Genomic DNA, 11408 nt, shown 5'->3' on the forward strand with positions numbered 1-11408 from the left:
ATAAAATGTTTGCCTTAGTACCTATATAATTTGTAATGTTACGTCCGACCTGGAGTATATTGAAAACGAGTGGAAGCGTGATCTCAGGTACGAACGGGACGAACAATTGTCTGCAGTACGCAGAGCTAACACTCAATGTCTTAAATAAAAATCCTACCTTAGTTTCACTGAATACTGTTCGGTGAAGCCTCGCCAGGTATAACTTAATTAACATCAAACTATAATTGGCCAATCATTACGTCTAATGCTAATCAATTATACTTAACTGAAGTGGCGGGCTGAAGCAGGAACCAGCAATCAAAATGGCCGTTGTTCGGCGTAGTTCACTCACGTTTTTCACAATAATTCAACAAGGAATACAAGGAATACAATTTGCTATTAACAATTAAATTACTTCAAACAACAAAGGATGGTTCGATCAACAAAAGGCGATAATTTTTCGCGAGAACGAACAAGTAAAAACAAAAGCGTAACTTTTATACGGAGACCGGAAAAACGATGCAAACTTTAAATTCAAAAGGTGACGAATGACAGCTCATAGATAAAAACCATTTCGTAAACTATACTAACTGTCATAGATAATATAATAGTTTAGTGTTGCTACATTTGGTTCATAACATCTACCCGCCTCGGCCAGGACTACCTGGCCGCTAATCAATTGGCAGTCGTGACAAGGTTGATACCGCTCTCTTCAGAACAGAACCGTCCACCCGAACCTCAGCAAAACGGGGCACTCCATCTGCTCCAAAGACGAGGTTAAGAATGCGCCCTCTGCGCCAACACAGTGGCGGTGAGTTAGCGTCCTTAACCAGAACGAGGTCACCAACATGCGGTGGATCAGTCTTGTCAGTCCACTTAACGCGCTGCTGGAGAATATGCAAATATTCCAAATTCCAACGTTTCCAAAAGCTCTGAGTGAGTTGTTGGATCAATTCAAACCGCGAGAGACGATTGAGTTTCACATCAACATAGGGGTATTCCGGCAGGGCGTTCAGCGGCCGTCCAATCAAAAAATGGCCCGGTGTGAGGGCTTCCAAATCGTTAGGGTCTGAAGAGATCGGGCACAACGGGCGTGAATTCAACATGGCTTCAATTTTGCAAAACACAGTTGCGAGCTCCTCAAATGTTAATACGGACTCGCCAATTACTCGTCGCAAATGTGTTTTGGCAACCTTTACAACACTTTCAAAAATTCCTCCCCAGTGGGGGCATGACGCGGGACTGAACTTCCAAGTTATTCTGCGACTAGCTAGTCTAGACGCAATCTCAGTCTCATTAGACGCCAAAAATTCATATATCTCTTTTAAATAGTTATTTGTGCCTTTGAAGTTGGTGCCGCAATCCGACCGAATCAAGGACGGTAGTCCTCGTCGTGACACGAATCTATCTAACGTCGCAACAAAGGCCTCTGTCGAGAGGGCTGAGACTAGTTCTAAGTGTACCGCCTTGGTGGACAGGCAAACAAAGACGCACAGGTAGGACTTGACCGTTTTACTGTTCCTGAGGGTCGAGGTCTTAACCGAAAAGGGACCTGCAAAGTCCGTCCCAACTCCAGCAAAGGGCCTTGTCTCTGTGACCCGATCCGACGGCAGGTCACCCATGATAGGCTGCATGGTAGAGGCCTTGAGTCTATAACAAGACATGCAGCGAAAGACCACACTACGGATCGTCCTTCGGGCCGATAAAATCCAAAATTCTCGTTGTAAAATGGCCAATAAGGCATTACAGCCGGCGTGGGAGTTCTTGATGTGACGATCAGTCACCAACAAACTCACTAAGTGGCCACTTTTGGGCAACAGGAGGGGATGACGAGCTCCATACGGGAGGTTTGCGTTCCTTAGACGCCCTCCGACTCGCAAAAGACCCGCACTGTCCAAAAAGGGGTTCAGTTTGCAAATGGCTCCAGACAGCTTACATTTGCCTTTTCTCAAAATATCAATCTCATTTTCAAAGTTCTCTTCTTGCACAGAACGAACCCAATGAAGAAGAGCATCCTGGAGCTCTTGTGGCGATAAGAACGCCTCCAAGCATTTGTTCTGTGGGTGTCTACAATTTCTGGTGAAGCGCTTGATCCAAGCGGTGACCCCCAGTAATTTGTCTAATGAGCTGTAGCGATTCATTAGGAAATCTGGGTCGAACGGATGGTCCCGCCGTTCAATCGCAAGGGTTCGCAACCCAGGCAATGTGACAGTATCCAAGGCCGGTGTTCGCGGCCAATTAGATTCTGACCTGGTCAACCACTCAGGTCCCCACCACAGGGAGTGCTCAACCAAAAAGGGGGCCATACATCCCCGTGATGCGCAATCAGCAGGGTTGACTTCGCCAGGCACATGCCTCCAGATTAACGGGGTTTCCGATTTCTGGATCTGAGAGACCCGATTTGCAACAAACACCTCTAAGGTGTGGACTGACGTCTTCAGCCAACATAGGACAATTTGACTGTCAGTCCATGCATAGACTGTCTCAATGTTAACTGACGGGCACAAGGTGGACATGACGTGATTCAAGAGGCGAGCAAGAAGGGCCGCCCCTGACAACTCTAGCTTGGGAATTGTCAAGGTAGTTCGAAGAGGCGCGACCTTGCTCTTCGCCATGACCAATGACACCTTCACTTGACCATCCATGGTCACGGTGCGCAAATATACGGCTGCTGCGTACCCACGTTCCGAAGCGTCCGAAAACCCATGAAGGGACGCTGTATGCTTCCCTGGTGGAAGCATAGCACGGGGCAACGATATCATATTGATAGCAGGCAATGAGGAAGCAAACAGGAGCCAGTCCTTCAAAATAGCTTCGCGGAGTGGCTCGTCCCATCCAAGACCTGCAGTCCAAAGTCTCTGCAGGAAGCATTTGGCCCAGAATATGACTGGGCATATCCAACCATTGGGATCAAACGTTCTCGCGACAGTCGACAGAACCAGCCGTTTCGTCCAAGTGCGAGGCGAATCCAAATCGACGTTGAACGTGAAGATGTCCTGGACTGGTCTGTACTGTATTCCAAGGACTGTCATCATGGTAGGATTGTCACGGTTCTCAAATAGGTGAGGATCCTGCTGGTGGTCATCAGGTAGCCCATCCAAGAGCGCAGGTAAGTTGGAGATCCATTTACGCAATTCATATCCTGCGGAGGCTAGGATGCCAATCAATTCGTCACGCAAAAGGAGAGCCTCTCTCTCCGTGGACGCACCAGTGCATATGTCATCAACATATAGGTCCTCCTTCAAAATGGCGGCTGCGCGAGGAAACGACATACGCTCTCGATCTGCGAGCTCCCAAAGCGAACGTATGGCCAAAAAGGGGCTAGACCGCAGCCCGTATGTGTTCGTGTTGAGTTCGTAGACAAGTATGGGGTCTTGCGGGTTTTCCCGCCACAATATCAGCTGGTATCGACGATCATCAGGGTGGATTACCGTTTGCCTGAACATCATCTTGATGTCAGCTACGAAAACGAATTGGTGACGCCGAAACCGCGTGATGACGTCACAAAGGTCCTTAAGCAATTTGGGACCAGAATGAAGACACTGGTTCAAGGACACTCCCGATGTGGTCTGCGCAGAACCATCAAATACTGTGCGCAGCTTGCCACTTGACGGCTTTATCACAGCATGATGCGGGAGGAAAAAATGCTCCGTCGAGCGCCAGTCAAGTTTTGACACAGACATGTGTCCCAAATTCTCATACTCCCGCATGAAGTCAATGTATTTCTGTTTAAGTAGCGGGTCCCTGCTCATGCGGCGTTCCATTGCCAACAAACGCTTCTCTGCAGTAGGCCGCGAGTCGCCAAGGGGCGGTCGTACGGCAAGAAATGGCAATCTTGTCATGATCCAGCCAGAACGAAGATAACTGGTGTTGCTCTTGTAGAACCGTCCACACTCCTCGTGTTCCGGATCAGAGCGGGGCGCTTGTGGTGGCTCTTCCACTTCCCAAAATCTCTGCACGGCGTCAGAGAGGGCGGAGCCCACCATCAAAGCCGTTCCAGGTTCAGCAGGAGGGGGAGCCCTCAATACAGGCCCCATCAATGCGAACCCAAATATGGTCCGGAGGGCTACTAAGCCACCTGGCTGCAAAACACGATCCTTACCGAGTAATATTTTGCCCAGTACATCGGCGCCAAGCAACAAATCGACCGTGCCAGGTAGGTCGAATTTAGGGTCAGCCAAGTCCAAATCGGCGGTCAATTTTAACGCATCCGCAGACAACCGAACTTGCGGGTGACTGCCCAAGATGTTCTCCATCACAATGGCCGACGATCTCAGCGTCGGGCGTGGAGAATTTGAAGGCGAGAACTCAAACGAAACGTGGCCCTCAACCGTGGTTACAGGGGCGTTCCCGACACCTCTTATTACATCTGAATGCTTTTTAATATTCAGGCCAGTCTGCCCCACCAACCAAGACGAGGCTATGCACCCTTGTGAGCCTGTGTCCAATATTGCTCGGACTACAACCGAGGCGCCCGTCCGTCCCCAGACCCGGACATAGGCCGTGGGCAAGAGGACGGTCTCAAAAGGGGGTGGTGCATAGCGGGGGCAGACGCCAACATCCTAATGTTGGCGTGGCGGCGATCTATCGCCGCTGTCCCGGGACGGCACGTCAAAACGAGGGAGTGGTTTAAACTCGCCCTCCTCTCGATGGCGACTGCCACGAGCCATAGTCGGCGGTTCGTAGCGCCGGGAGCGTCCGTACTGAGGGTTGCGCGGCTCCAAACGGGGACGCTCCGCCAGAGGGGGGGACGGCAATCGTACCGGACGTGCGTCACGGTAATCGTGGTAAATGACTGGAGGTGACCGTGATAGGTCACGAGGGTGCGGTGAGGGTGAACGGGGCACAAAGGTGCGGGATTGAACCCGAGGCCCCCTTCCATACCCGCCCGTGGGGCTGCGCGCCGAATCATGTCGGCGATCCACAGCAGCACAATCTGCGTGGCGGGGGGGAGGTGAGCCGGACTCCAAATTGCGGGACTGAGCCCGGTGTCCGCTCTCATACCCGCCCGAAGGCGACCCCGGGTGGTCGCGGCGGCCATTTGCGTTGGCGCACAGCACCTTTAAATGTTGCCCTCCACAAACAGGACACGGGTGCATGTCGGGGCAAGCGCGCTGAAAGTGGTCCCCCAGGCAGGAGAAACACCAGCCTCGGGCCTTAGCAATCCGCCTACGAGAGGCCACATGCAACGCTACAAAGTCCGGGCACTGCATCGTTCGGTGCCCCCGGGACTTACAGAACCGGCAGACCGGTCGCGCAGCCTGCGCGACTGCAAAGCGGGGGGACGCCCTTCCCTTTGGCGCCATTTGAGCAGTGCGCCGTTTGTTGGTGGGTCCGGAGCTTGATAGTCCCACCGGCGCATCCATAACGTCGCCCATGCGACACTCATTCTCCAGGAACGCCAACAATTGCTCATAACTAGGGAGAGGAGATGCCTCATCCCTAGTGTGCGCCTGTTCAAAACGTGCTCTCAGGGACACCGGCAACCGCTTGAGCATAATACGCACCAACCAGTATGACGACTGGTCAACCGGCAGGCCCAAGCGGCTAAGAGCATTGGTAGCTGCAACGAGGGGGTTAAGCATCTTGGTCCTCAACTGGGCGGTATTACTCACGACAGGAATGTCCATTATCTGGTCGATATGAGCATCGGCCAGACAGCGCTGGTTTTGGTAGCGCTTGGTGAGTAATGACCGCGCGACCGCATAGCTCCCTTCACAAATCGGGAGGTGCTGCACCAATTCTCTTGCCTCTCCATCCAGCACTGAGAGCAGGTAGGCCAGCTTTTGGGACAGGCTCAAATCCTCCCTAGAGTCCACAAGGCTTTCGAACAGGCCGATGAAACCCATCCACGCGTCGAGTCGACCATCGAAATGGGGGAGATCCAGGTTAGGCAGTCGGGTCAAAAGGCCCACGGGAGTCTTCAAAGAGGCCCTTGTAGGCGGTACTCCGGCGCGCGAGGCTAAGATCTCCCGGGCGCGTTGGGAGATTTCATCGGCGAGGCCCAAAATTTGGACGTAGTCCTCGTGGACTTGCTCCCGTCGCTCCTTCGGAAGCGACTCCATTGGCACATCGTCAAGGTGCAGAAGGAGGCGCTGGTACAGAGTCTCGACCTGTTCAAGTCGAGCCGGGCATTTCTCGTATCTGTCTATTAAGGCCTCCGTGCGGTCTTCCCTATTCACCAAGGCGACCGCTGAACTGAACCATCTCAGTTGAGCTGTGATTCCTGAACAAGATTCACGGACCATGGTGACCGCGGTCGAAGTCATCTTCAAAGGCACAGATATAACAACAGTAACAACAAACAATAATCAAATTAATTCCAATGAAACAACTGCTATCACTGAATTGAAATCAAGTATCAAATCTTAAATAACTTCAGTAATAATACAAGAAAAAATTAAAACTAAGTTTTTTTTTTAATCTAATATTTCAACAAACTAGATTCAAAGCAATAACACAATTTACTCAACAAATTAATGAATTTACTGATAAATACCCATTTAAACAGCTATTTCTAATCTTATACTAACAAACAAGAGTATTTATAAGAAATTAACCTTCAATAAAGCATAAGACAACAGCTGTTATTAACTCAAATCCAAATATTAGACCTTAAGTATCTAAATATAATATTTTAATAAAGAAAGAATTAAACAAATTGTGACCTAACTTATTCATACAATATAATAAACTGAGCAACAATAAGTTAACCACGCTCTGCTACCAAAACTTGTTACGTCCGACCTGGAGTATATTGAAAACGAGTGGAAGCGTGATCTCAGGTACGAACGGGACGAACAATTGTCTGCAGTACGCAGAGCTAACACTCAATGTCTTAAATAAAAATCCTACCTTAGTTTCACTGAATACTGTTCGGTGAAGCCTCGCCAGGTATAACTTAATTAACATCAAACTATAATTGGCCAATCATTACGTCTAATGCTAATCAATTATACTTAACTGAAGTGGCGGGCTGAAGCAGGAACCAGCAATCAAAATGGCCGTTGTTCGGCGTAGTTCACTCACGTTTTTCACAATAATTCAACAAGGAATACAAGGAATACAATTTGCTATTAACAATAAAATTACTTCAAACAACAAAGGATGGTTCGATCAACAAAAGGCGATAATTTTTCGCGAGAACGAACAAGTAAAAACAAAAGCGTAACTTTTATACGGAGACCGGAAAAACGATGCAAACTTTAAATTCAAAAGGTGACGAATGACAGCTCATAGATAAAACCATTTCGTAAACTATACTAACTGTCATAGATAATATAATAGTTTAGTGTTGCTACATTTGGTTCATAACACTCATGTTTGTCGCAGTTATTAATACATGGGTATAGGTTATATATTTTAATTAACATATAATTGCGGCGATATAATGGTTAAAAATAATATTATAATTAAAGAAAAAAAAACAAGAAAAGCCGCCTGCGTGAAGAACAACTATTAGAAAGTCAATTGAAAAAGCTGGAACAAGATAAAAATTCAATAATTACACAAAGATAGCTAAATAAATCACACCAATTTCAAACATTATGTACTGTACACTTACAAAAATCATGAAGGCGACTTTTTCAATTATTATTTTATTTATGTTTTTTTAGTTAGGCAAATTACGTAATCGATTGAATTTTTTTAAAGAGTGGTTGATTAACATGACATAACATAACAATACACTTTATTGAACACCAACAGAAAATAATAATACGTATCAGATTGATTTTTAACCGACTTCCAAAAAAGGAGGAGGTTCTTAATTCGACTGTATTTTTCTTTTTTTTTGTATATATGTTACTTCAGAACTTTTGACTGGGTGGACCGAGTTCGAGTTGTACGCAAAGGAAAAAAAGCCGACTTCAATTACATCGACATGTAATACAACAAAGGTAGACGAAAATATAGACAAGTAAATACGCGTTATTAAAGATTACTCAAAAATTTGTTATCAGATCTCGATGAAATTTAAATATGACTACACGATAAACATCAGCTTTCGATTAAATTAAAAATCATCAAAATCGATACACCTAGTAAAAAGTTATGCGGTATAATACAACGTAGGTCGACGAAAATAGTCAAGTAAAAACGTATTATTTATATTACTCGAAAAGTTGTTGTTAGATCTCAAATAAACTCAAGTGAGACCAAATGACACACACCACCTTTCGATTAAAAAAAAAATTGTAGAAATCGGTCCACTCAGTCAAAAGTTCTGAAGTAACATACATAAAAAATACAGTTAAATTGAGAGCTTCCTCCTTTTTTGGAAGTGGGTTAAAAATAGAAACCGATTTTACACGTCTATAGAATTCCTAAGTCGACAAGCTTGAACAGTGAAAGATTTAGTATAAACGAAAGAGGAGTGAGAGGGGAAATTCAAGAAGTAAGCTTTCCTCAGAACGAAAACTACGTTCATTGGAATCACTAAGAAACTTAAATCGTCGTTTTAGATAAGCAGATACAACAGGATTAAAAAGAATAGAGTAAAGTAAGTTGAGAATATACGTATTCCCGAAGTAGGGAATTGGTTGCCACTCAGGGCGTAACTACTGCCGTATCAGCCGTATCAATGATACGGGGCCCCCTATTTACAGGGCCCCTAAGGTGTGTAAGCAAAAATCAGTAAAATGCTATCCACAATGTCACTTAATCTTGTGCTTCCTGGAAAAAAGAATAAAAAAAGTGTCATACATACCTATAGAGTTTTAACTTCAGAAATGACTGAAGTCTGAAAAGCAGTCCCCTTTTATCCGAGTCAAGCGTGCGCCCAATTGTTGATAACATTCTGTATCGTTTATTTCGGGATTCAGTTAATCATTATGAACAATGAATTAATCTGTTTTATATAAGAATGGGGCACACAAGCAGACGAAGCCATCTGATTTATAACGGCTACCGTCGCCCATGGCCTTTAGAGAAAAGATGTAGACACTAGACGCTTTAAAACCCCCAAATTTTAGCAAGGTCATTCCACACTTTGAATGTACGCGGAAACATTGCGCACGAAGCTCGCACATTGGTTGCAAACCACTGGTGGATACAATTAGCACCACTAGACTTCTTGACATCGAAATAATGCAGAACACGACAAACGACACTGCTCATAGTGCACATTACGCATCGCGTGTTCGCACCGTGGAATGCTCGGTGGTGCTTTTCCCTCATCGTCAAGAGTTGAATTCGACGCAAAAAGAGTGCAAAGAATTTCGCTTACTTTTTCGCATAATATGCCAGAGAGCCTTCAGGTTCGCGCAATGATGGAAGTGTAGACTAAAAAAAGTTACCTTCGACAGCTTTTGTAAGAAACAAAAGGCATGGGTTCCATTTGGAAAGCCCAATAGTCTCTCGCCAATTCTGCTGTGTTTGAACTTTGCCCTAGCGATTTACTACCTGTAAGACCTGGAGGCAGCGTTGAATCTCTTCTTCAGGTTATGCACCTGTGAATCCCCCATATAGATGCGGAAGATTCATAGGAATTCACTAATAGTATTGGCCTCACAGGCTGAAGCGAACGATCCCCCGCATCTATTGCTGCAGGTCAAGGCTAATAACTCTCCAGCTTGGAACTACAAGCTCTTTAAATTAGCTTAAAATCCGAAATTCAAAACATTCATTCCATTAAAGAACTCATGGAATTATTACTGATAAAATTCAATAGCCTTGCATCCAATTTTCCGGAGGTATTAACTTGATGTTTTTCAAAACTAAAACTGATAAAAAATTACCTAAGGATTTCGATGGAACAGGAACAGCTACAGCAGACTACACTCACTATTGTCTATTCTAGGAGGAAGTTATAACTTATAATCAATAAATATTTATTTTAATTCAATGCAAGCATTTTTGTGAGAAATCTTTACCCATCATTTGCCTGCCCCCCACTAATTTTGATACAGGGTCCCAAGGTTCCCGGGGTTCCAAGGAATGCTACGCTAGTGGGGCCACTTGAGTTTTTTACGCAATTCAGAAATATGATTCTATTTGCGAAGTCCAAATACGAATCGCATAGGTACATAGATTCGACCAAATTTAATAATCTGCTCCTCAGTAATGTCAAGAAAACTACTAAGCAATTTTTTACAGATGAAAAAAAACAGAGGAGGTTCTAAAGTCGCTACGTACCTATATTTATTTATGTTTGACCATGCATAGCTTTTTACAAAGTATTCCGAAATTGATAAAAAAATATATTGGAAAGAGTAAACCCCGAAGTTGTTTTTCGCCTAGGAGGCGAGGAAGAAGCGCGGCTCGCAGCTTGCTTGGCATAGGCATGGGAAAGAGCAGTCCTAATTTTTTAAACTTTCTTATTGTATTTTTTATTAGTATTACGGTAATAATAATCATAATATACTTTTTTGAAATCCTTGTATTGAGCCCTTTTGATACCAAAAACAAACAACACAGTTATTTACCATAATTATCATTGTTATTTGTTAGCGAAACCCTTCGTTAGCCCAGGTTTGCACAGTGTTACAATAAAAACCGCATATACAAATACGGTTTTATTGTAGTTATGAAAAGAGAAATTATTTAATTTCTGTTAATACGAATTTTAGAAAATATCGACTAAAAATAACATCACTAGTGTATCGATATAATTGTCGACTATGAGGCATCACTTCGCTGGCGTATATACGTATTGCTTTGACCCTTCCCTCCCCCAGACCTATCCCCCAGAAAGCAAGAAAGGGACAACTGCAGCACAGACCGTTTTAGGTATATAATTTTTGACCAAAACAGTGTTTCGTAGTCGACTGTTTTCTCCTCAAAACATGGCAATTTTTTAAAATTTTTTTTTTTACAAAATAAAAGAAGACTTCGGCTATGCCCCTATGTTTTCATTTTTTTGAAAATATGCATATATTTTTTTTAATGAGTGTCTGAAAATGTACAAAAAATTATGCAATATTTCGAGTTTTTGAAGTCTCCTAATTCCTATGATAATAAGAATATGAAAAAAATCAAAACATAGGGGCATGGTCATGGCAGCAAAGAGTTCTATGTCACAAAAATATTTGATCTAGTGTCATTATCCAGGGAGAAAACAGTCGACTACGTTTGTATGGAGAAAGACCCGGTACCCTTTCCTCTTAAGCACATATCTTTGATTGATTAGTATAACTAACACGAACAAGAGTAGTTTATTAATACGAGGTAGCCTGACATATTTTGGCAAGGATTTAGATTTTTTTAACATTATTTTTTATAAATTATAATATCTTTTTTTCGATTCTTGTGATAATGTTAAATTGATTATTCTCACAAACTTTTAAGCGAATACTCTTTGATATATAATATATATAAAATATACAGTCTTTGAATCTTTTGCTGCGGATTGTGTTTGGGAATTAGAAATACTTGAGCTATTTTATAGCACGATGAATTTACAAAATTAGGCCAGATAGCTGATAAAAGAA

General features: G+C 44.0%; 1 protein-coding gene across 1 annotated transcript; it reads right to left on the minus strand.

The window, feature by feature from the left end:
• Positions 1-650: 650 nt before the first annotated feature.
• LOC123666384 lies at positions 651-4235 on the minus strand. Its single transcript, XM_045600478.1, has 2 exons — positions 1916-4235; positions 651-1048 (listed from the first exon to the last, which is right to left on the minus strand). The coding sequence occupies exons 1-2, from the start codon at positions 4233-4235 to the stop codon at positions 651-653; spliced, it is 2718 nt and encodes a 905-aa protein (XP_045456434.1).
• Between the last annotated feature and the right edge of the window lie 7173 nt (positions 4236-11408).

The sequence above is a fragment of the Melitaea cinxia genome, chromosome 26, assembly GCF_905220565.1.
Source record: "Melitaea cinxia chromosome 26, ilMelCinx1.1, whole genome shotgun sequence".
NCBI classification, from domain to species: Eukaryota; Metazoa; Arthropoda; class Insecta; order Lepidoptera; family Nymphalidae; genus Melitaea; species Melitaea cinxia.

What these genes read in the sequence shown, in the direction of transcription:
- LOC123666384 (XM_045600478.1), bottom strand. Translation starts at nt 4,235, where the DNA reads ATGGAGAACATCTTGGGCAGTCACCCGCAAGTTCGGTTGTCTGCGGAT. An exon ending in TATTTTGAGAAAAGGCAAAT is followed by an intron (nt 1,049 to 1,915) that starts GTAAGCTGTCTG and finishes CGATCTCTTCAG; the next exon opens with ACCCTAACGATTTGGAAGCC.